Source organism: Apteryx mantelli, chromosome 4 (assembly GCF_036417845.1).
Source record: "Apteryx mantelli isolate bAptMan1 chromosome 4, bAptMan1.hap1, whole genome shotgun sequence".
In the NCBI taxonomy this organism is placed as follows: Eukaryota; Metazoa; Chordata; class Aves; order Apterygiformes; family Apterygidae; genus Apteryx; species Apteryx mantelli.
Genome location: NC_089981.1, coordinates 76731520 through 76755617, shown reverse-complemented (window position 1 = coordinate 76755617; position 24098 = coordinate 76731520). Strand labels below are relative to the sequence as shown.

Below are 24098 nucleotides of genomic sequence, written 5' to 3'. Positions count from 1 at the left end.
CGCCAGGGTCACTCAGACCAAGAAACTTTTCTGGTGGAGAGCTTCCTGCCTTCAAACAATTGTTTGTACCACTACTGAGCTATTATGAGTTTACATATCTCTAAGAATTAGGGAAACATATGTGAAGCTTATGGTCTAAAAGTGAGAAAGGCCTCTGGGTGCAAGCTTTGGGCTCCTACCTCCCCTGGAGCAAATTGCTACATATATTACGGTGCATGTTATACCATCTAACATATACATTTATTTGCTGTGTGTGAATTGAAAGCCTGTATTTCCTACATAAATAGGACCTCCAGAAGGTAATTCAGAGCACTAAATTCCCTTCCAGAATCTTCACTGACTTTCCCTCTTAGAGAGCTCAACAGAAGACCTGAATCTGCTGCAGGAATACCTGTATGCCTACAGAACAGTTGAAGCTGGATTTAACAGTATTTTTAAAGAATTCATTCTGAAAAAATCTCAGAAGCTGAAGAGCATTACAGAATGAATAGCCTGGTGCTGATACAAGCATCCATAATGTAATCACAGGCATTTCCTGGCCACTTATGAGAAGCCTCCCTAGTGCTTGGAGACGTAAGGCAGATGGCCCAAAGGCCTCAGGAGTTCCCCAAAGTTAACTTTGGCTCCCTACACATTCAGTGCCTCCGACAAAATCTGCTGACTCAAACTAAAGAAAATTTGGAGTCTGTACAAGACAGCCACTCACTGTGCAGCAGTGCACAATGAAAATATTCCCTCAGCATATTCGTTTCATTTAAATGGAGCAAAGTGGTTTTTGTTTTTTTCCCCTCCAATTTCTCTCCAAACACACACCACCCAACTCAGTTTTCCTCACCCAACACAGAAGTCACCATCACTTGGTGGGGCACTTATTCATAAACATGCCAAGCAGCTCACTGACTCTCAGAAGTCTCACTTTGCCTTCCAGTTTCTCCCATGCTACAGACAAAAATATTTCATTTTTACATCTATATCCAGCATGTTGAGGCCATTATAGCAATTCTTGCTCCTCGCATTCATGTGTTAAAGAAAAGGGAACAGTTTGGGATTGATTTCCCATTTGGCAGAGCCCAGACAAGCTTTAGACAAACTCTCTCAGGTTAGCTGGCAATTGACAAATTCACAGTAATTTTAGTACAGATGTATAACATCGGCTGCGTCATCCTATTTTCTTTTTAAGCATATTCACTTTTGAAGTGAAGTGATTACAGAAGCTCCTCTTCTCCAAGCAATTTACACAACATCAACATGTATCATTAGAATACTCATTCTTTTTTTCTGAGGGTATTCAAGTATCTACTTATTAACATCTTTACATAAAACAAAACTGATGAGCTTTTGTTATTTCTCCTTCGCATATCTACGCAGTTCATTAAACAAGTGTCATATGAATGCAAGCCCCTTAACAGAAGATTGCAAATATGTTTAATATTACTCTTTGTAATATCATTTGGTTCCTACAGCACCATTTAGATTACCCTACAGAGTCTCTGTATTTTGTGCTTTGTAACATTTAATCTCTATTTTGCAAAATCTTGAAAAGCAACCCGTTACAGAGTCAACCCAACAGTCAATTACTGACAATGGTTTCATGAAGTCCTTTTATCCCCAGGTGACTTTGGCAGATAATTATTTGCAAACCTAATGAACGTCAAGTTAGCAGACATGGTTTTGTACTGTTTTTTTATGAATGTAAGGGGACTCACAGTGATATAGCCAACCTGAACTTGGACAATAGCAATTTGATTATATTTTTTCCAGCATAGAGCAGAACAGTTTTAGATTTCTGAGATTAAAAAAAAAAAAAAGACTCTAAAAAGCAATCTTGAAGGCACAGATAGCTACTTCTTCCACAGCCTCCGAAAGATTTCCATAAATAACCTTTTCTTCTTCATTAATACACCAAGGGACTGTTTATTAGCTTTGATGCTAGATTCAATGCCATTACACAGTTCCAATATTCATTTAAAAAACACATCAAAACTTTTGAAAGCTGATGCATGTCTATGGATTGTGTATTTACTCTATCTAGCTACCACATCATGATGATAAAAATGACAGTAATTTAAAATACAAGAAGGTGTGCCTTAAAGAGGGATTATTTATTATTTTAATCCAAATGTTTCAAGACTGTTTTCTAGATATAAGTAGCTTTGAATTTGAACTAGCACTGTAGCTCAAGTAAGAACTCCTATCATGAAAATGTGGGTGAAAGTGTCTATAAATACATAGAATTGCATAAGTTCAAAGTATCTACTATACTACTCTAAAGTAACAGTTCAGAAATTAAATAAAAAGCTTGCATAATGATTGGATTTTTACCATATTAAGGAGAAAGTGTTATCAGTTTTTGTTTTACAGCTGGTATAAGAGCATATCTTCAAAGCTGGGAATCAATAACACTCCAAGCTAAAGATCTGGAACCAGGTAAAAACTAGCTCTCTATCCGGATGTTAAAGTGAAGCCATGAACCAATGACAGTGCTATCAACTAGTTGATAAGAACATAATTATGATACTTACAAACATTACCTGGCATTTACATAGGACCCAATTAGATTAAACATTATATAAACACATTTGCTTATCTAGTTATAAAGTAAATATTTGTAGGATCAGACACCATTTCCCCTCCCACACACTTGTTTTCTAAAGCCTGATGAACACATTTCATTTTAGTGAGCCGTAAGGCATAAGCAGGAGCTAAAACTGCTCACATTCACGTAGCGTAAGTCTGCGTTATCACTAGATCAGTACAGTAGCACAAGTGATACACTCTAACTATCTCAGAGCCAACTAGCTCAGAGGCACTGCACTATCCTGTGCTGCTGCTTCTGGCACCCCAGCTGGCTTAGTTACTCTATACAGTACAACACAAACAGATAGACCTGTAATCACTTCCACCATAAGCCCCAGTGTCCTGGATTCCTTAGCGCTATAACAAATGTTTTAAGTACTGCAAGTTTTGTAAATTCAAGTAGAATTTGGTGCAGTGTTTCTCACAGCAGCTTGACATGTTTAAAGAACATACTGCTTCACTAGCAGAAGTATCTCACTGCACTTTATCACAGTAGATCCCCAGAATTAACAATTTAAAAATTAAAAGTTAAGGTAAATATTTTGCTTTGAGTTATTTGAAGGTTTTAATAGCATTACAGGTTTCTACATATTAGCAAAATTTCAGGAGCTTAGTGACCACGATTTTAAACAGATTTGAAGAAATATTTGATTTCCATTTAAGCACATGAAAATGAATGATTTCTAAAACAAACAAAGACAGGGGCAGAGGCTGCAATCAAGTTTTTTGATAATCAGGTTCTGTGCTTTGGCACCCATCAGTAGATTTCTCCTCAGTCCTTTGGAGAAAAAAAAGAATCCTTCAGATACAATGAAAAGGTTAACAATAAGCGTTATCTGACCTCAACCCATTTGTAATAGACACGGCTGAAACCCTTTTTTGTCACTCAGAACATTACCATTTTAAGCTAGAAAGCTTCTGTCATTCTCCAACATTTTTATTTAAAACAGTTGTAGAATGAATTGGAGGAAAAGTTTTTCACAACCGATAGGAAAAGTTATTATGGGAGAGTTTTCCCTAGTAAAGTGCTTAGCACTTGTATTTTGCTATTTTCACTTGTTATGTTGAAGACCCTTCCACAGTCCAGTTCATGTTATCATTCCAGCTTCCTACTATTCAGGCTCTTTTCCATATTTATTGCTACCCCTTCATACCACCCTAAACAATATTCATCTCTTGATTGTACACCTTCATATACTTGCACTTATCTTTTCTCCCATTGCACAACGCATACATAGTTTTATTTATCTTCAAGACTGTCTCTAAAATTCAGTAATTTCTTTTACTGCTCTCCAAATTAGCTTCTTAAATTGATGTCTGGGAATTCAGTCATTTGTTTTGTATATTGTAAATATTGTTGTGAATTAAAGCCTTCATTGTAAAGAATGTATACTCAGTGTATACTTTACAGAAAAAGAAGATTAAGTTATACATTAATATTTTACCAGGATTTCAATGGAATTTCTCATTCATGCAGGTAATGCAGAAATTTACAGGCAAAGAGAACACCCAGTTTGTAAGTCTGAGTCCAACTGGGGCTGCTCATTATTTAAACTAAATATTTATATAGAAGTGTGCAGCTGCAAACAAGGAAACTATCATTGATAAAGAAAAAAACACTTTCAGAAGGGAAAACAGTTGAGAAGAATCCTTTCATAATTCAATTATTGAATTTCTACGTGAAATGAAGAGAAGGAAGGTGAAAGAGGGAAGCTGAAGTGTAGAGTATAGGGAAGATTTGCTAGGATCCAAGGGCTTTTTTTTTTTAAAAAAAAAGAAAAACCTTCATTTTTTCCAAGAAAAGCCATTCTTACAGACAGAAGACATACTCAACATAGGAGCTATCACTGAGAAAGCCTTTCTGGCATTGTCATAAGCCACATTTCTTTAGCTGTGGGTGTCAACACACCTTCGTAACACCTCATGATGGATTTCCAGACTGCCAGCCTAATTTGCTATTGTGTCTCTCCTATTATGTTAAAGGAGTTCAACTCTAATTATATACCATAATTCAGATCTTAAAAACATTGCCCAGATGTAGCAATAGAAGGAACAGAATAACTGATCCTCCATGCAGGAATACTAGAGGTACAAACTATAGAGGCTAAGCAACAGTAACACTTTAAGAATGAGTTAAAGTAAAATCTAGTTTTTATACTGCTAAACCTTTACAAGCAAAGCACATTTTTCACAGTGGGTAAGAAATTCCAGAAACATAAGTACTACCTTGAGTAATTATTGCTAATTAGCTAGCAATGAGGCACTATTTCCAAATGTGACATTTAAAGCACATAATGTGATTGTGAATATTCACAAAGATAATTAAGTTCATCTGCTTCAAGTCCTTGATTTTGGCACATCTGAAAACACCTCTTAAACTATCATTAGACCTGTAATCAAGTATTTTGTTGCTTTGCAAAATTGGATACCTTTGCTTACCTGCTAATGTAGGGATACGTGTTCAAACACAAGTACATGGCTTTTGTTAAGAAACTCTCCTCCAGGCAAAAGAGGCTGAGAAAAACACTACTTCTGATTGTTTTCTCAGAGCAGACAGTTAATAAGTTCCTCATACCACCAGACTGAAATGAAAGTAAAAATGACTGAGCTAACTTAATTGTGCTCAAGCACATAACACTGATGTGAGGGATAGTTGCTTGAAAATACTCATATTCAAGCTAAGCATACCACTACCATGCATACTAAGCACACTGTCCATATTAGGTTGCATACTTTATCCTGTTTAAATAAATCAGGTTCATTACAAATAGATAAAAGTTCATCGTGTTACAGGGATGAAATATGACTTAAGCAGAATGTTAACATCATAGAAAATGCATAGACATGAAAAACTTCATAACCCTTCTGTCTTAAAAAAGGGAAGAGAGCTTATCCACATTGATCTTTGTCTTGGTCAACTCTTCTTGGAGCAATAAAACCTGAAAATAGGAAAAACTGAGCCTGACAACATGGTGTTAGAACAGATGCCTTAGCATTCTACCTGTTATTCTTTTTAAAAGAGTAAAAATAAAAAGCCTCTTTTGGCTAGAAAAAAAGAGATCAATGAATAATGTGCTCCAAGATGAAGAGCTAAAATACATGTGTGCACCATTCTAAAGGTCTACAGCCCAACAGATTAAGTCTACTCTATTTCTCTCCGATTATTTGACATGAAGGATTTTAATCACAAAAATAATCATTGTGGGTAGTTGTATGTTATAAGGATGTCCTGCTGGTCTGTACCTTTCAACCTGATTTGACTAGCAGTTTTTACCCTAGACCTGAAAAATCTTTCCTGATAAAACCTGTCAATGATGTTTGCAGAGAAAAATAGGTAAACTGTCTTTATAAGTAAATAAATCAAGTATTCTGAAAGAAGAGCCGGGTCAAGAAACTCCTGACCTTCTAAAAAGATTGTTACTGCTCCTGCCTAGCTGTTTAAGTGTACATTTAGTGTAGAGAACACAGAAGGATAAGAGACCCACCATGCTGCAGGGTGAAAGGACAGCATCTGAAGACACACAAACAGCACATATGCCTCAGACTTCCGAATCCAGATCTGACAAGGATTTCCTCCCATCCCTGATATCTATTTCCTTAAGCTGTAAATGGATTAAGAAAGCAAAATAAAAATATTTATATAGCCTGGACATAAACAATAGTGAAAATTAAGACTATGTTGCTGCACCCCTACTGAAAACAAGTTCAGATAAGAGATCCTCAAACTAATCAATAAAATCACAAGTGTAGTTTTCTCTAAAACAGTGTTCAAGGTATCCATTTCAGACGTCAACATGCTCAGGCTTATCCAAGCAAAGAACATACAGTGGAGGAGCTAAACTCAGTACAGATTTTTCTTGTCCCACACTATTCTTTGTAAGAACACCAACAAAACGGTCAAAATACTTTATAGTAAAAATATCCAAATAATCACTTTTGCAATGTTTCATGTGAACCATTTCTGTTCTCATGTAAAAGGGTCAACAGAAAAAAATATTGGGGGAGGGAAAGATTACATTACATAGGCATTTCCAAATGTAAACACTTTGTCTAAAGCAAGCCAGGTCTGCCAAATAGGCCTTAATTGAAAGACAACTACGATGTACGCGTCCTCAAATCTACTGCAGATTTCAATCCCCTCAGCTGGGCACCCTCCAAGGAATATTGCTTTTTAGAACAATGAGACTAGGGAATAAAAGGGATAAATATAAGAAGGGAAACTATATTATGAATATTGTACTTCTGTTTTATTACTGCAGAAATATGAGAAGATAATGCTTTTTGACATTTCAGTGCAATAAATGTATACATATTTTTGATACTCAAAAGTTATGGCAAATTATGAGGAAAATAACATTTTAAAACATGTTTTTCAATATGTGAATTCATCTGCTCTATGGAGGTAGCATGACGGTATTAAGACCATATGCATCACAACCCACTGTGTAGATTAGGAGTGCTATTTCTTGAAGCATTTCATAATCCACATTAAGTATTCTCTGAAGTGGTGCACAGATGCATACTAAAGGAGGCAAAGGTATAGCTAGGATTTACCACCCTAAGTATCAGGCACTCCAAATGAAACTATGTGAAATTCTCAGCCATAATATCAAATGAGAGCCTCAAGAACAGCTGAGGCAAAGCAGACTGAACAGTAAGATTCATATAATCAGAAACTTTATTTGATATTTTAGTCATCTGTGCCAGACAAGTCTTTGTTAGCCAATTCCACTATTTGCCAAGAAGGTGTATGGTTACCAAATGCTGAATAAGACAAGAGGCCAAGAACAAAAGCACCACCTACCAAATATTTTTACTTTGAAAGCAGGTAACCTTTACTTTACAAACAAAGTTCAAAACCCAGCAATTTGTAAATAAGTACTACCAAGTAAACAATATTTAAAATCATTGTTTTAACAAAGACACTACCCTTCTCATTAGCAAAGTATTTTACCATTGATTGCCATATTATTTTCATACAGTTTATTCTTTATTTTGCAAGACGACATTCTGTAATAACCAAGCCTGAAGCAAATCATACATTCTGCAGGAACCATTGACTAAGGAAGACACAGATCACATTTTCAGCCACCTAAGTCATGAGCACATTTAGTTTTGTGCACCTACAAAACAGCAACTGTACCTCCATGCTGGGCAGACAGTGCAAGAGAAAGCCACACATGCACACGCACACACACGCACGCACACGCATGCATGAAGGAAGAATTACCACCTATTTTGCAGGTATCTTAAGTGTTTTGTGACTAGCCATTGTAATGTGCCTAACACTATGGGTGCACCTCAGATGGTAAGTTCCTGGAAAATGATGAAAAGAAAAAACAAACATATTTATACAGCATAAATCAGGCTATGATTTAAGCTAGCTTGTTGCACAATACAAATACTGGGAATCATTTTAGCAGAAGGTGAAGCAAAGTATTACAAAGATATTTAAATACCCTCTCCCTCAACTGCATATACTAAACGTCCAGCCTGAGAAAAACACAAAGTTTACTTCAGGTAAGTTACCTACTTTCTACACAATATCAGGCATATTGGGGATGAGAGATGGTTTGATGTATATGTATTCAAGTAATACAAGAGAAACTACTATATAATGAGGAGTAAATATTAAGAATGACTTAAAAATAGCAAACTTTCTATTGATGAACCTATATGGGAAAATAGTGGTAGGGCACAAATTGCAGTTTCTCATTGACCTCAGTGTAATAGCAACATGTTAAGAGTAATATGAACATGTTCAGAACACCTAAAAGTATAATTATAGCAGTGTTTACTAGCAGTTGGTAATTGTACCCAGAAAACGTTTAAGCAATCAATACCTTACCAGCAGGCAAAAAAGAAGAACTTCAGGAGAGGAATAAACATATTACAACTTTCCAAGTTATAATTAGCTAAATTATTATAGCCATTTATTTATAAAAATCTTATTTTTCCTTCATCTCTATGTAGCATATTCATTACCACCATTTCCCCCAAATCACATGCATTTATGTGCTATTAAAAGTGGGGACTCCTCATAAATGTTAAACACCTCCATTTCAGACTCATACAAGTTTAGAGACAAATGGTACGTTGTGGTTGTGGTAAGTGCTTGCAATTCCTACAGGGTAATTAAGAATTGGAGTGATACATTCAAAGTTGTATTTACATCCTGCAGATTTTGAACATACACTATTAGATGAGGAAACATTGTATTCTATTCAGAACATAAGTACAATCTTAACAGCTATACCTCCAACTTTTGAAGGATGCAGCTGTGTATGCAACTGCAGTTGATCTGTGAGTTGTATCTGAAAACATGAGGGAGAAAACAAACATTAACCAACTGTGTTAAGTTGCCGGGGGAGGGGGGGGCGTCCCTCATTAAGCTTCAGTTAAACAGTGGCTATCAAAATCCAAACCTATTTGGACTGTGCTTCTATACTGTCATACTGTTTCTAGTATAGAATTCTGAGTCACCTAGGCTATCCATTTGCTTTACAGCTCTCTCTCTCTCTAATATATATATACACACACACACCCCTATATGATCAGATAAGCATCTTTTCTATTAAAAGGTCAATAAAACAGACAAATAAAACCACAAATTAAGAACCACCATTTAGGCTGTCCCATTCTTGCACATCATATGCACTCAGAGAACAGGACACAGCAGGGACAACAGCTACGGACAGGCCCTGCCAGCCTAGCCAAAGGGGTGGCAGCTGTTCCCAGCACCACGCAGTGCACCCGTTTATACTGTGCATAGCTATTAGCAGTATTTGTACAATGGCACAGAGCAACACATTGCTACAAACATTTCTAAAAATACTGGCACACACTTGTGCTTAAGTCAAAATTTCTGTCTGCAGGGAATTATAACCAAATTACGGGGAAATTCTATTCCAGCCCCAACATTAAGTGGTAGGCTTTTTTTAGTTTAAATTTTTTAGTTTAATTTTTTTAGTTTAAATTTAGTTTAGTTTAGTTTAGCATTTAGTTTAAAAAGTAGCCACGGCAGTTATGGCCCACACCTATTTGAATAACATCTACACAAGGACAGTATAGTGATTTAGAACAGTGACCCAAAAACCCGGGCTTTAATGAATTTTCTATTCATTTACTGCTTGGCCTGGGAAAATATCTCTCTCTTTACAAGTGTTCATTCTTTCGTTAACCTAAATAAAATTTTTATTATTCCCAAGACTATTGAGAACATTAATAACTGCAAAGACCACAGATGAAAAACACTACACTACAGAAGATAAAGATACAATCCTAAATCCACTGAAGTCCATGACAAAACTGCCTTAAATAAACATGAGCAGGATCAGGTGTCTAGTTACTGAAATAAACTATGAATTTTGTAAAGCAGATAAATGTCCTCATTGCCAGTGAAATATATGACTACCACTATTCCAGTGCTAGCAAGCAGAATAAGATTAAACTATCTTTAAATTAAATTTGTTTTGTATTGTTATCATAGGGCTAGCTTTAACATCTATCAAGTTTTAACATGTTTACTGTGACTGGTTATTAGCAACATCTTGCTTTTCTAAAGATACAGGATAATGATGTTTCTTAGAAATAGGCTCTCAAAATACTCCTGGATCCCAATTTGCCCTATTTATTTACATCCTGACAAACTGGTTATCAGCAGCAGTTGGTCACCTGTACAGTGAAAAGGACGTATGGCTGGATAAACCCAGCTGCACCTCAGCATGTGCCCCCGGATCTATCACACAGTAGCAGTGTTATAGAATAAGCTATGAGCAATGGGTTCTGTTTACAGCCAGATCCACAAAAAGTCTAAGTTATACAGCACACTAGGAAACAGTTACAAACAAAACAGATCACTTGTTTACACAAGCAGTTACAAGAAAGTCTTCAGATACTCTTCTGATTAACTTTGTATCACAGAAACACTGACTTGGGGCAGCAAGCAACTAGAAGTTACAGAGAAGCAAATAAAAAAAAAAAAAAGCAGCAAAAGTTAAGGAGAGGTAAGAAGCATGGTCAAGAAAGTGAGAAGACACTTCCACTGGCTAGGAAGAGAGACTGACAGACTTGAGGGGAAAAAAAAAAAGTAATAAAGTAAATGAGAGAACAAGGAAGAAGAAATCATAGGAAACATATGAACTAATAATGTACTAACCTCTTTCCTTTTGTTGATGCACATGTTGTTAATTGCACATAGTGCCCTGACATCAACCTCTTACTTCACCTTGCAAATACAGACACTTAAAAATTCAGCATTTTCAAATGTAAATGCAGCCTCTAAACTATTAGAAATACTTACAAAAAATGAAGATTCAAGTAGCATTTCAGAGGGCCCTTTTTGAATTATCTGTAGGACACTGTATTAAGCTGTAGGAATATAAGATCCTTATAGCTTTAATAGATCATTTTGTACTTCCAGATTTTAATATTTTTTCCCTGAGCAGCTCTTGGGCCGGTTTAATATGTATGGTGCAGAAATCTTCAGTCAAGAACACTAAGACTGCAGTACTGTTTCTCCACTACCAACCTGAAGTTTTCTAATGATGAAGAAGTCTTGCTCATACAGACAAAAAAAATTTCTAGCTACTAATCACAATGTTCAGAATGAGAAAACATTGTTTTAGTGAGGAAGTGATAATCCGAAAAGAAAAGAGGCAACAAGCCTAGTGAACAGGTTCTAAATTTCAAATTCTGAAGTCTTGCTTCATGAAGTGAGGAGTTATATAGTTGGCATGCACACAACATACAAGTCCCTGCAATCTTTACCATCTGTCAAGTCTCCCCCAATATCTTTCAACTCATTAACCAGTTTCAATATTTGGAAGGTGTAGAAGTTTCTATAATTAAATTCCTAGAAGTTTCCTAGAAGAAAGCAGTTTGGTAAAACATCAAGTTCAAACCCCTCCACAAGCATGCTGAAGGCAGAGCTCAGTCATAATACCCCAACTAGCTGGTCAGTCAGTGTGTATGTACTGAAAGACAAATCAAATGTACAGTTCCAGACCATCCACGAAATGTGTTTTTTCTTTGAAGAGGATGGGTTATTGCAGTGAAACAATATGTACAAAATGAAGTGATATGTATGATAGAGGTTATTAACTCACAGGAAATGGGCTTCATTAGCTCCATAGCAGCAAAGCAACTTTACTAATGCACAAAGTTTTCCTTAATGCTTATTTTCCCCTTAAACTGAAGGGAATCTGTAACTAAAAGTCGTGTTTATAACACAAATACATTGAAGTGTCATTAAATTTCTTTTGCATCAGGTTTTGTCCAAAGACCAAGTGTCTACAATCTTTGGTACATTCACTGGTATCATAACATTAGAGATACAGCTATTTTATACTACACTAAAAATAAAATCTGCTTTAAAAAAGCAAGAACATAACATACTGACAAGAACAGAAACTTGAGGCAAAACATTTCTACTGCTGATGCTGGATAAATCTTATGCAAGTAATCTCTACAGGATCTGAAGAAGTAGAGCAAAGATTCTCAAAAGATTGTTTCCTTGACAACATTGACAGACCAAGAGAAATAAGGAATCCAAGTCATAAGGTGCCTTTACCTTTGCTAGTAGATTTTTTTTTTTTTTTTGAAGTGTGTAACACTATGTAACACATATCTATAAAGCTAGACTTCTAGAAGAGAAACAAAATAGATTGGTGTTACTTACATTTTTAATAGCAAAAACATGTAGAATTTACCAACTGTTAAAAAATGAGATTTACTGTAATTTATTACGGTAACTTTAGAAAAATGAAACTATTCTAGCTCCATTTTTTGCCAAGCTTCAAAACCATGACATTTTCACCTGGGCTCTTATTTAAGTTTCCAGAAGGAGGAAAACATCACCATACATTTTTCCCCTGGACTGTTCTATAACTTAAAAAGGTGATCTACAAAGGGAAAAGAGTTGTATCGTTTTATTTTTATGATGAAGTTCCAAGAAACATCCGCAAAAATATTTCTCCCCATGGCTCAGATTACATTCTGATATCCTCACTCCACACCAATTGTCCACAGAGGTTCTGTGGGTCACTGCAGGGCTTGATTTATGATGTCAGTCAAGCTTCGTTAGAGAGACTACTTCGCTGACATCTCTAGTGCTGACTTTCTTTCCCTTCTCCAATAGACTGGCTATGTTGCAAGGGGAGGGTACCTTATTTCTGCTACGGCCTACTTAAGAGACACTTAGCAAATGGTTGGAAGAGTTTTTAGTAGAGATTAACTGCAGAACGCGGCAATCCAGGATAGAAGGTTTTCTGAGAAAATGCAACAGACACCACCTAATATTCTTGGGGTGGGTGGTTGTTGTTGTTGTTGTTGTCATCTTTTTTAAAACACCCTTCTATATAGCATGACTGGAAGAAATGGGGGGGGGGGGAGGGGGAAAGAGTTTTCCCCCCACACACACATCTGTTTAAAGATATACAAAAGCCATCTTCAATCCTTGGGGATTTCTGCAGAAGGAAAGGTTTGTGAAATAACCCTCACAACAGCTGTGTTCCCCTCACCCCGTGCCTCTCACCTGCTGTAACTTTTCACTTAACAGGTCAATTTTGACCAAATTTTAGAGGTAGAGGTATCAGGAGGACTATATTCTCCTCCAGATTTAAGAAACTCAGCAGCTGAATAAAAGCAAGACACTACAGGGGCCCCAAATGAGCAAAAAATGACAGAAAAATCCACAACCAAGCTTCATTAATTCTGCTGCTCTCAAGATTTTTACTTTCTGAACTTTTCTTTAAGCAATTTCCAGGTCTTTTGGGAAAAAGGGGCATATTAGCTGCATCATGAGGTTCCTTTCCCCCCTCTCCTCCCCAAATAGCTACATTCTCACATGGCCATAAGGCTGTCAAAAATCTTTTGCAAGACCTCCAGCATGGAGTAGTATTCTAGTATTCCTTATAGAGATCCTAATTCAGGACATTTCCAGGTGTGAAGAAAAACTGACATCCTTGCAAGACTAAAAACCTAACCCAGAAGCTGAGGGATTCACTGCTTTTTTGTCTTTTTCTCCTTTTAGTATCAGGTTTGCACACATGTTGGGATAAACTGCTGTCCAAAGCAGCACTGAATTTAGTTCTTGTTAGTGAAGGAGGAAAGAAAACAATGGCCTATCACACAGCGTAGAGATCAGGATGCTGCTATTTATATTCAAAGAAACAAATTCTTTTGAAAAACCCTTTGAGACACAAGAGAGTGTCAACTACTAACAACATAATAAAAACTATACAAGTCATCTCCAGCTGTGGATTCTGAGGAAAGTGAACAAAGGCATTACAAGGATTTCTGTTTCCTTGACAACAACACTGCTGGAAGCAAGAAAATAATTTAAAAAAATCTCAATGTAAGAACAATCTCTAAACATATCTTGGTATAAACACACCAAAACGTGGAATAGTCCCTACCTGCACATACTTTCGTGATCAAAACCCGCCACCTTCATGAATTGTTCTTTGCTGACTTGTGTTACGGCTTTTGCAGAATGACTGGGTAACAGCTGGCTATTACATCCTGACTCATATTAACATCTAGACAGAAGCACAGTCAGAGCCTCCTGCCAACAGCCAGGTACATTCCTTCCTACATGATGCTTCTTTTCACACAAAGCAAGCATTGTAGAGAATACCCAAATGAAGCATATGAAATAATTTTATTAGAAAAAAATATATACAGAGAAACAGTTTCAGTACTTCAGAAACTGGTTTATCACACATGTATCAAATAGTGTACTTCCACCTTAATAATCAGCAAGCTTAAAATCCTTGGAAAAACATACATGGTTCTAAACAGACAAGGGAAGAAGGTCAGAATAAGGCACCACAATGAAAAGTCAGCTTCAGTACTTCAGAATAGCCCGTTTAGCAATCTCTTCAGCAATAAGACAATGATGCTTCTTTCACATGTCTAGGTAAGCAGCACACCATCACCAAAACACTAGGAGAGGTTCTTTGCCACTTCCAAGATAATATAAAGAATTATTTTTAAAAACACAGTATTAAGAGTGTACCAACATCACTGATAGCTCTTTTCTAAGGTTTTTCAGTTAAAGTGGTATGTATTTTCAAAAAAAAGACTCCTCAAATTCTCATTTTATGTGCAAGTCACTATTAAAGGAGCATTACCATAATTAGACTTTTAAATGAACCTAAAGATTTGAATGCTTAGGGGCACTGGCAGCATGATATCTAATACTGTTGAGTGAATAGTTTGAATCCAACCTAGTGGTGACAAGGTTATAACCATCTGACAGCTATGTGTAAACTTATATGAAGCAATTTGGCAGCCTAAATTCATTACCTTATGAACAGACATGCACATGACAGAACAGTGAGAAACAAATCTATCCTGGTTATTTTAACTGAACTGTGTGCAGCATGTTTGAAGACTGAACTAATACTAGAATTTGTTACTCTGGGGCAGGGTAACAGAAGTCTCAAATGAGTCTGTATTGCTGCTGTCAATGCTACACTCATTATGTGGATGAACAGAGGCTATCATTGCTTCAGTTTGATACAACAGGATCTGGAAAGAATAAATTTCTAGAATATACTACTTTGTTGGGGGGGGGTTTCCCCTGAAGAAGAGAGAAGCATGAAAGAATAAGAGTTGTGGCTCTATGCAATTACAAGGTCTTCAGACACTAAGAATTTACAAAACCTACTACACCAAGTGTTCTTGGTAAACATGTCTTTCAAGGGAAAAAGTTTTCATCTCCCTTGGTACCTAAGACACAAACAGCTGTGTTCTTCAGTGGTAATCTGTGATTTTGGATTCTATATTTTGAGCTCTAAACCAGAAATACCGAAACAAGGTCTCATTTCAGGAAGTATTGAACATCCACACTACGAAAATTTGGCACCTTTAACTGTGCTGAGTCTCAAAATGCATGCAAAGATTATTAGTCATATTAAAACCATGGCAAAAACAGAAGTGGCATTGATTTCATTTACAGTAGCTATTCAAATAGACACAATACAGAAAAGTTAATATTATCTAAAGAAAAAACAAGCGTAATCAGTTTGGACAAACATTGAGACAATCTCCTTCACAACCCTTAAAAGCATACTTAAAGTAGAAACAGCCACTGAAAATATAGTTAGAAGTGATGAAGTCACATTAGTGATGAAAAGCACTCCCACAATAAAAGCTCCCAGCAGTTCTTTCCCTAATTTGAATAAAGGCTCCTGCCCCTTCCTCCAGCTACCTAAGGTGGAAGTACTATCAGGAGTGCTACGATTAAGAGGGGCAGGCCATCTTACTTCCCAGCTTCCCCTTCCAAAGGGCAATACTCAAAATCCAAATAAAAGAGGGCAAAAGACTATTTCCAAAGTATAAATCTAAACATTTTTTACATTTCCTACAGATTCAAAACTTAGCATGAAATCTATAACGCTCCATAGTAGAGCAACTTCAGGTAATTAATCTGCAGTATATATAACCTTTCCTTATGAAGTTCTAACTTGTCTTCCAGTCTCTATGAAGATTTTTATATGCTTTTCAACACATACACATAAACTTTCAATTTTGTCTTTCAACACAAAATGGAGGCAACCATTAGGTTTTTTTATTAAGAGACTAGTTTAGTTAGTATCACTGAGATGCTCAAGAGCTCCATCTGCTGGTAGAAGGGTTACTCAAGAAAGTAATACCTATGAACCTACCATTGATTACTGTTTTTTTTTTTTTTTTAAATGCAATCTTATCAGGAGTTTCATTGAGAACAAATACTTTTAACAACAAACAAACAAACAAACAAAACAAAAAACCCGCTGAAAGAATGTATTCCTTCCTAAATACATAAGATGTTCATACAAACCATTTCAGATGATCTTTCCTTACAGCAGGTTATTCTTCAATCAGCTGCAAGCTGAAAACATCAACTTGATTTTTGCAAGCATTATAGTATGATTTACACTCATTCATAAAGGAGAAGATCGTAAACTGCACTTTGGTTAAACTGGGAGAACATAAAGACTGTTCTTTTCCTGATTTAAAACAGGATACATGATATACTTAAAGTAAAAACCCTCATAATCAATTCCATGCATATATTGTAAATACATAGGAATATGTGATACGTGATGTACAAGATGATTTATCTGTAAGATACACTTTCTTCATTTCCCATCTAAACTAAGACCACTAAATTAAGGTAACTAAGAAACCAAGTGTTTCCTCCCTCTCCATGCCAAAAAATATCCTCTCCTAAAATGGGAAAATCTTAGTTTGTGATTAAAAATAAATAAATAAATAAATAAAATACGTGAGCACAGAAGAACAGATAAGAGACTGTTTGGCCAAATAATATAAAAATAGCATATGACTATAGATCTTTTAATTTATTCAAGACAAACTATGAACACCTGTCAGTCTGACCTGCTTAGACAGAACTCTCAATCCTGACAGATTGCCACTGACTTACGCTGGACCCGTCGAAAGATAAGCTATCTAGCTGTATAGGTTGAATTTAAGGACTGAATCCAAGATACTTACACATACAAATATTCATTTGCAATTATACCGGGAATTATTCACATGACTAACTTAAGTACATAGTTTTGTGGCTCTGGATTGCCTACTCTCTCTACTGATTATACAGGGATTTTCGGTTTCTAACTGTAGGTGCATTGAGCCTTATCCAAATTAGATATCCAAAGTAAACAGTGCAAACATCCTGAGTGTCTATCAAGAATATTCCCATTGAAGGGTAATAAGTTACCACTTCCTGGATTTAAACTAGTGATTCTAGCAGATGTTTTTTTGAAGTGAATAACAAAAGGGATAGCTGGGCAAAGGTATGAAATTGAAGGGGGGGGGGGGACACACAACACATCTACATCTGTGCTTTCAATTGCTTGCTTTTTATACTTACAGCAGGAAATAGAAAACTCCAGGCAATGACAGGCAGCCTAAAAACTCCCAGATGATAAACTACTGCTTTCTCACAGGAGACTTATGGGCTTGCAACCCTAAGAAGTTGGTGAAATTAGTTACATAACATCAAGCCAATATTTAATCTAACTGTGCCCTCTACTGGCTTGAAAGATATTTGCATGAAGGTGTACACTTTCCAAAGATACTATTGCTCATACCATTACAGTCTTCAATCCAATTGTGAAAGAGTGAATGAGAAGCCTTCTTTTTTTAATCTCTCTACAGAATATCTTCCAAGCCACTGATATGTTTCAAATATACTTCAGAACACAGTTACAGTATTACATCACTAATGCTGAGACTGGCATATTCTCAAATATTGCAAATATTCACAATATTTATACTGAATTTCCATGGTTCAGGGAACCTAATGCAATTAGTCTTAAAAAAAAAAGTTTTTGTTTAAGTAAATTGCTTTAAGTAATTGCTTCCAGTTGGGGTGATAACACTGTTTTAGGAAATAAAAGAATAAACCTTTTCCTGCTCAGAAGACAAAATGAAGAGGCCTTCTTTTACATTTTATAATATTATACTACAATAATAATTTTCATTCTAAATTACCAAATTGAGTATATCCATATTTCATTCATTCACTCATTGCAATGCTACTAACTTTGGGCTAGTAAGCATTAAGATACAGTATCACGGCTTAAGACAAAGTCAAATTCAGACATACTTAAGTCTGAGATGCATATAATTTTGTACAGTCCAAAATTAAAGTGCCACTTGAACAAAAAGTGCTGCTAAATGTTTTTGGTATCTTTGGTGTTTTCCTTCTAAGTCTGTTCTTCAAACAGTGGCCAAGTTTTTACTTATTCATTATACTAAAAGAGAATTGTAAACAAAGATGTTTTTATTCTATTTCATCTTTGACATAAGATGTACAAAAAGCAGCTTTGGAAGGAAGATGAAGGAGAAAATGCTCCATGGTCCACAAAGAACTCAAACTTTGATGGCTTAGCTAACTACAGAACTAGTGAAATTATTATATCATAAGAGAATAATAGTTAAGCAACAAAGAAGGAAGTTCTATTCAGGCTAAACATCTTGAGGGGTGAAGGGAGGTTCCCCCCTCCCATGGAAAACCAATGCTTTAATAGGCATTTAGGAAAAAGTATAGCTCTGTCTGATATTCCACACTACTGCTTCAAAGATGTGAAGTCAGTACATACTTCAAATGGCCACAAAACTTTCCATGGCAAAACAGGGGGAGGAAAGCAGACAAAATAATTCTAAAAAAATCATATGAAAAACAAACTAAATAAAATTCAATTCTTCACTTAAAGAATAAAACAGCAAAAGGGTAAAACATCAATTTTAATAAACTCCATGAGAATTTCATTCCTAACCAACTCTAACAGGAAAACAGAATTCAAATTCTATTTTGAAGTTTTGAAGTTGGTTTTAGAAATGTGCTGAAACAAAGGCTGTTCTTCCTGTCTCTATGATAGTAAGACTAAAAAGAAATTTTAAATTAATTGTACCTGCTATGTTAGATACAGGGGGAAAGCATGCTTTCCACAAAAAGAGCACCCATTCTGTGTACTCTTAACCAAACTATGCTACTGTGTAAACCCCTTCAGGAGTTTCCAGACATCATCTTACTCATACAATACTATTTGAGCCCACAGGTAGCATTAGCCCCATTTCTGGGAAAACATGCAGTATTTTTCCACATAAAATTATTATCCATTCTAAAAATAAAAGTAAGGTTCATTGGATTGACTAAAACAAGAACTGATGTAGTAACTGAAGCCAAATACACTGAAATTAGAAGAAAAATACACTTTAAGTAGCGAGCAATTAACCTCCGAAATAAACTTAAAAGCGAACAGATTCCTCAGATCCTGAAAGGATGTCTTCCTAGGACATAAGAATTGCCATATAAGTTTAGATAAAAGATTCATCTGACCTAGCACAGTCTCCAGCGTGCTAGGCCTAAGAGAAAGGTAAAGTTCCCCAAAATATTTTTCCAGTGTTGGCAGTCAGTTGTTTAATGACTTAAGGCAGAATCTGTATCCCAGCTGTGCTTATGGCCACAGTGATCTTAAAGGGGGAAATATTAGAAACCTGTCATTAACACATATTAAAATATAGTCACCTACTAGAAATCTAGCTTCTTAATATAGTATCTAAGAAGTTGACATGTCTAATACAAAAACATTCTGAAATAAGGGGATTCTATGCACAGAAAGGGATTAAACATAGTTCATAACAGGCTCTGGTACTACAAAGCATCTGCTCAAATTCTGAGGACTGTCAAACAACAGCAAGCAATTCTGTTATTCCCAGAAGAATAATATTCAAGACAGTATATTTAAATTTTAATTGGTTCACAATGCATCTTGTTTTACATTACCTTGATTGTTTTATCCATAGAAGCTGAGAGAAGCATGTGACTCTGTTCTCGTACAGGACACCACTGGATTTCATTAACAGGACCGCTGTGTTCAGATATATGAAATACTAAGTTTTTGGGGACTTCAGTTAATTTGTATTTGGATCCTAAGTAGGGCTTAATTAATTCAGAGATCTTTGTCAAAGTCTGCTCTCCTGTTATGCCTAACTTAACACTACAGTTTGAATTTTCTCCCTGATCAGATTCTTTTTCTTTGTACATACCAGAATTTTCTTGACGCAGTCTTTTAGGGATATATGGTCTAATTCCCTTTACAGTAGTAATACTGTCTTTATGCATTCGCTTCTGAGGAGAAATGCCAGAGTTTATTGAAGAGCTTGATGTCTGTTCATGGTTTCTGTAGGACATGCAAAATGCAGTGCAGCTAGGGTGAGCTCTCCTACAATAAGGAGATGCCAAATCAGTGTTATTATTCTGAGTATAACGCTCAGGGTGATCTTCACAAACAGTGCCCATGCCAGAACTGTCAGTGTTATCAGTAGGTTGCATTTCATACATGGATTTTGTGTCCAAAATACCAGGTGCAAAATACTGCACAGGATTTACAGAAGAACTTGAAAGGCTTTTTCCTCTACTAGATGTATTAGGAACTTCAGTCTTTTCCACTTCTGCCTCAGAGTCTGAATCATCATAAGCAACCAATGATGAACTCATTATGGCTAGATACAGCAGGCTCCAGAAATCTCAGGGTTGTAATCCTCCAAAAGGATGATCTACAATAAAGAATTGATTATTCAGAACACAATTCATTATGGATTCTACAGTTTGAATCACTTAAAGCATATTTATATCCTTTTACAAATATCCATGTTTTTATTCCTGTTTATTCATATATTTTATTCCTTTATTATAGCACATCCATACATTCAATTATGCAAAATCATTTGCCTCCAAGCATTTTACATACATTTTTAATGCATTGCAGAGATACACTTGCATACCACAAAATAATGAAAATGAATATGAAAAGGAAAAGGAAAACAAAGTTACAAGATAAGTACTGTAAATCACTTTAACCTTACTTGCCATAGCCACTTTTTCCTAAGAGAATAATGTAATTATGCAGTGTTTTGGGATGTACTTCTATAGGAATAAAAATACTCCATTATTTTGGAGTGAGGCTAAGAATACCTATTTCTTTCAAGTCCTCTTTACTGTGAAGTAGTATGAACACATTCAGCTGCCAACTAAAAGGGAGTAGCTAGAAGATTAGTGATGTATCAAAAATTTACAAGGACAATTTCAAACTCTATCCATAGGGTAAATCCCACATAGCCTTTATTTTACATAACAAGCTTATGCCAGAAGCTACAGTGAATTCACTGTTTGCATCAACATTTAGAGAAAATAAAAGCATGGATGGCTTACTGTGGAGTAAGTTTTTCTAAGCTTCTGTAAAAAAGAAATCACATGCCAAGACTGTATACACAACATGCTGAATAACTTACCACCAACAATCCAACCAGCTTTTCCAAAAGTGTGTATGGAGCATGTAACATATAGGTTTAGCTACATTCAAGAAATCGGTTTATCAAAAAAAAAAAAAAAGCCACTCTGCTAGTTACAGTCAGCAAGTACTTCTATACTTCAATTGCTAAGCTAGATGAAATAAGGTGACATTCTATTTCCGCTTTGTCTTCTTGCTTAGCTGTTAGCACTGGTCATGCTGTAGCATGTAGTGATTTAACTCAACACTTTCAGTTCAGATGCTGAAATCCTCAGTTTAGAGATATAAAACAAATATTACTGCAGAAGTAGAACATGGAATTCAGAAGCATTACTCATTTAATTTCAGAATCGAGACTTCTCTGGAATAAAAAAAAAGTTTTACTTAACCTACAAAAACGTTAACTTACAGGCTATAGTCTGTATTCTTCAATGAAGTTTTCAAGTACAGACCCAGACAACAGGCTCCTATTAAAAGAAAATACACATTCAAAGATCCTCTCCAAGATAAGCAATTAGGACATTTAACTGGAACAAGGTGACTAACATTTCAGCCACCCAAAAAACATCACAATCTCCCTCTACAGGACATTTTATGTCTTCATCTGAAGTTTACAATACCTAAAAGCTGTGACAAACTAAAAGAGCATGGGAAAATTCTTCTCTTTTTGGATAGTACAACTTCATTTATTAAAACATCATTCCACTTAAATAATGTCAGGAAAAAAAAAATTAAGAAAACGTTCCAGGACAACTTAAGTATCAATTCAATCAGAGAACAGCATCAGCAGTTAATAAGTGTCCTTCCTCCTCCAAGTCAGCTTTATGTGAAAAATCTCTTGTCAAATAATTCAGTAGTAACATTGAAGAATTGCACTCCACAGTCACCACAGCCTTCTAATTCAAACTGAAGCTCCAAAAACGTGTGTACAAAATACTACCACGATCTATTTCAGCAACTGGAATAAATGGCTACTATTTGTGTTGCAGTGCTGAAAACAGGCCCCAACCAAGACTGTTTTCAAAGAACAAACATATTAAGAATCTGACCTCTGTCCAAAAGCTGTAGATGAAAATAGGCAAGAAGTGACAGGGTTAGACTTTCAAAGCTACTCTATTTTTTTTAAGCACAAAAATAAATAAATAACAGCTATTCAGAAGTGCAAGACCACACTCCTTGCACACACCAGGTTAAAAAAAAGTTTCCCTTGGGATACCAGAAGGATGCTGTCAAATTATATTGATCAACATCCTATTACACACATAACGCATAAGCCTTAGTTTTTGTAAAAGCAAAGCATTTCTGACATCTGAAGAATTCCCATTCAACTATTTTTATATCAACACTGTCTCAAAGCTTCCAACATTGCCCTAAATAAAGAAAATCCAAAACCAAAGCACATTGTTCCTTGTTGTAAACATACTGGATTTTAATACCTACTCTAACTAGCTTATGGCATTAATGACATGCTTTACAATGTAAGTCTTTCTGGTGGCTTACTACAGGTTTTTTGGTTTTTGTTTTTTTTTAATACAATTGATGATACACCAGATGGTTGCACTACTGTTCTGAGGGACTTCAACAGGCTGGAGAAATGGGCAGACAGGAACCTCCTGAAGTTTAGCAAAGTGAAGTGCAAAGCCCTGCACCTGAGCAGGAATAATCCCCTGTACCAGTGCAGGCTGTGGGGCAGCCAGCTGGAAAGCAGCTCTGCAGAGAAGGACCTGAAGTCCTGGTGGACAGAAAGTTGAACGTGAGCCAGCAATGCACCCTTATAGCAATGAAGGCCAATGGTATCCTGGGCTGCATTAGGAAGTGTTGCCAACAGGTCGAGGGAGGTGATCTTTCTTGCCTGCTGAGCATTGGTGAGGTCACATCTAGAGTACTGTGTCCACTTCTGGGCTCCCCAGTACAACACAGACATGGATTTACTGGAGTGAGTCCAGCAAAGGGCCTCAAGCATGTGTCTTATGACAAGAGGCTGATAGAGTTGGGACTCATGGGGATCTTATTGATGTTTATGGATATCTGATGGGATGTGCAAGGAAGACAGGGCCAGACTCTTCTCAGCAGTGCCCAGTGACAGGACTGGGGCAACAGGCACAAACTGAAACACAGGAAATCTCTTCCGTACATAAGGAAATGCTTCTTCACTGCGAGGATGGTTGAACACTGAAGCAGGTTGCCCAAAGAGGCTGTACAGTCTCTGTTCTCGGAAATGTCGAAAGCCTGGCTGGCCCTGGTGAGAGGCAGCATGCTCCAGGTGACCCTGCCCTGAGGGGGGGCTGGACCAGATGGTCTCCAGAGGGCTCTGCCAGCCTCAACGATTCTGTGCCTTATCCACGCACATCAAACCAGAGAGCACTAAGTTCAGCCTGCACAACATCACACACCCATGGAATAACCTCAAGCGACAACTCGGAGGTAAGAAACAGAGGCAGCAACGTTTATTACCGGCTGCGCACTGCAGGGCTTGCGGCCCTCCGGCACCACAGCCGCGGCTCGGGACACGCACCCGCGGCGCTCCCGGGACCCCGCGCCCAGCGCCCCACACCCCTACGGGGACGGAAACCAAGCAGAGGCCACAGGAGCGCGCCGCCCCCTCCCCCCCCAGCACTGAGACCCCCGTGGTACCTGCGCGGCGGCGCCGCGGCCCCTCCGCCGGCAGCCGCTCCGGCCTTTAAAGAGCGCCGGGGCGGAAACACGGCG

At 36.8% G+C, this 24098-nt stretch overlaps 1 protein-coding gene across 2 annotated transcripts in view; it reads right to left on the bottom strand.

Annotated features, from left to right (window-relative positions):
* The window catches only part of WDR25 (WD repeat domain 25), a 68358-nt gene extending 44272 nt beyond the window's left edge, over positions 1–24086 (bottom strand). For both annotated transcript variants that reach the window (XR_010883957.1, XM_067294975.1), the window contains exons 1-3: positions 24024–24086; positions 21799–21856; positions 19883–20655 (exon numbers count right to left, since the gene is read on the bottom strand). Coding sequence is in view for 1 of the 2 variants with exons in the window: in XM_067294975.1 (XP_067151076.1) it covers positions 19883–20596 (714 nt within the window). In the remaining variant the exon portion in view is untranslated. The remainder of the gene's footprint in view (positions 1–19882; positions 20656–21798; positions 21857–24023) is intronic.
* Between the last annotated feature and the right edge of the window lie 12 nt (positions 24087–24098).